Source organism: Charadrius vociferus, unplaced genomic scaffold (genome assembly GCF_000708025.1).
Source record: "Charadrius vociferus isolate BGI_N301 unplaced genomic scaffold, ASM70802v2 scaffold549, whole genome shotgun sequence".
NCBI classification, from domain to species: Eukaryota; Metazoa; Chordata; class Aves; order Charadriiformes; family Charadriidae; genus Charadrius; species Charadrius vociferus.
In genome coordinates this window covers 2,392,457-2,394,895 of record NW_009650103.1, presented here as the reverse complement: position 1 = coordinate 2,394,895, position 2,439 = coordinate 2,392,457, and the positions used below count along the sequence as shown (strand labels likewise).

Sequence of the window (2,439 nt, the reverse complement as noted above, 5' to 3'; positions counted from 1 at the left end):
TGGGGATGGCTGCTGGGGGCCCTGAATGCGGGGCTGCGACCCACCATTGAGAGCATCTTATTTACATCTCTAGAGGAGCAAAGTCTCTGAACTTCAAAACCTCCTTTCACAGATTAACCGTCTCCCCATTCTCCGCTCCACCCTGTGACTTTGACACCACATTCAAAGCCGCTGGCGCGGCCCTCCCCAGCCCCCGGCCCTCCTTCCCAAAGAGGGGCCTTTTCAAGTGCAAAGCCACGGGGTTTAATCCTCCTTCCCCTCTCCCATGGGCCGGACCCGGAGCAGCATTGCCCGCATGGGGCTCAGCCCCTCGCCGCAACGGGGAGAACCCCCCACCAAAAGCGCCGAGCGGCGCTCCCCACTTCAGGGGGCTCTGAAATTTAAGGAGTTCATTCTCAGCTCCTTCCCAGTTTGAGCCGGGATGCACCCTGGCTTGGTTTCCACCGCGACGGCGGTGGGACGGATGCCGCGTACCGGTGGGGCACTCGCAGTGGAACTCGTTGATTTTGTCGAGGCAGTTGCCGTTGTGCAGGCAGGGGCTGCTGGCACACTCATCCGTGTTGATCTCGCAGTAAACCCCCTCATAACCTGCGGAGAGACCCGGCGCACCGTCAGCGCCGCGGCACGGGACCAACACAACGCGCAGGACGGGCAGCTTACGCCGGGGTGTATTTGGTCCCTCCATCTTTACAAAGGCAACTCGGGAGCTGCGCTACAGGTGGTGGGACCTCACGCACGAGCTGCTCCACGGTTTTTCACCGTAGATCTCCCTGCCCTTGGCTCGACCCCAGCCAGCAAGCTCGGCAAGAGGAGGAGTGCAGAGCAGGGCTAACGCTGCCCAACTCTCACCTCCCAGCCCCCCACCGCTGCGGGACACACATGAGATCTTTACCAAGCTCTTTCTTTTCATTGCTGTCCCCAGGCACCCGCACCTCCCGTGGCTTCTCACCCAAACCACCACCGAGCTGAAGGTCAGGGGCACCCGGAGCCCTCCCGCCGCCCGCACCCAGCACCGGGGCAGGGGGCCGCGGGGCCGCCCACCCACCGGGCATGCAGATGCACTGGAACTCCCCGATCTGGTCCAGGCAGGTGGCATCGTTCTGGCAGGGGTTGGAGAGGCACTCGTTGACATCAATCTCGCAGCGAGGGCCCGAGTAGCCCTGCAGACACTGGCACTGGAAGGACCCTTGGGTGTTGATGCATTTCCCTGCGTGCTCGCAAGGGTTGGCTCCTGCAAAACACAAGCATGTCTTACAGGACACGCTCCAGGCTGCACGTGAGCTCCCGGCTGCACCGGTGCTCTCCCCAGCTGCTCCTTGTCTGCCCACAGGAGCCCAGTCCCGGCGCTCACCCAGCGAGCACTCGTCCACGTCCTGGTTGCAGGCTGGTCCCATGTACCCCGAAGGACATGTGCAGATGGCTTTGCCGTTGACGGGGTTGGTGTCGCAGTTGGAGCCCTCGTTGCAGGGGTTGCTGATGCAGGCGTCATCAAGGTGGCACAGCAAACCTGGGCAGCGAAAGGCAGGCGCAGGTCAAGGGTGATGGGCACACAAGTCATCGCACACCGAGACCTCAGCTAGGAGCCAGGGGATATGCTGGGAGCTGCCACCCCACTCCGTGAGCAGGGGGCAAGTTGGGAAGGGACCTCACCTGTGCGGCCGTGGGGGCACTCGCAGTAGAAGGAGGCCACCCGGTCGTGGCAGGTGGCCCCGTGGAAGCAGGCGGCCATAGCACAGTCATCGATGTTCTCGCTGCAGTCCTCGCCCGTCCAGCCGTTGACGCAGACACAGTTGTAGCCACCGTGGTTGTTGTGGCAGGTACCCCCATTCTGGCAGGCGTTGGGCATCAGCTGGCACTCGTCCACGTCCTCGGTGCAGTACTGACCTGCCAAGGGACAGGGCACCCATGTGAGGCTGGGGCTGCCCATCTCCTGCGAGCTCTGCAAGCATTGCTGCGAAGCAGGACGGCTCTCCTCACCCCATCCCTGACATCCCCCAGGGCAGGATCCATCCCCCCAGCCCAGCCCTGTGCCACCCTCGCTGCTGGCAGCGGCGTTACCTGTCCACTCGGGTGGGCACTGGCAGTTGTAGGTGTTGACACCGTCCACGCAGGTGCCCCCATTCTTGCAGTTGTTGCCTGGACAGTCATTGATGTTCTCCTCACAGTTCTGACCCGTGAACCCTGTGCAGAGGAGATGTCTGCTGTGATGCCGACCAACAACCGGCTGTGCCACTGCCTCAACCCCCCGCCATCCCCCCGCCGACGGCGGGTTGCTCGTTATCGGGCGCTGAGCGTGTGCCAGGCGCTCCCAGCCCGACTTTGAAGCTCCATTTCATCCCCAGCCCCGTCCTGCCTCTGCCGGGGCTCGGTTCAGCCGCACAGGTTTTCCTGCCAGGGCGCCATCGCCGGAGCCTGCCGAGCGGCAGGGGGGTCCTCACA

At 63.5% G+C, this 2,439-nt stretch overlaps 1 protein-coding gene across 1 annotated transcript in view; it reads right to left on the bottom strand.

Annotated features, from left to right (window-relative positions):
- Positions 1-2,439, bottom strand: part of NOTCH1 (notch 1) — a 42,120-nt gene that overhangs the window by 17,624 nt on the left and 22,057 nt on the right. Inside the window, 5 exon segments of the mRNA XM_009892331.1 lie at positions 475-588; positions 1,046-1,231; positions 1,352-1,507; positions 1,651-1,884; positions 2,059-2,181. Of these exon segments, the coding sequence (XP_009890633.1) occupies positions 475-588; positions 1,046-1,231; positions 1,352-1,507; positions 1,651-1,884; positions 2,059-2,181 (813 nt within the window).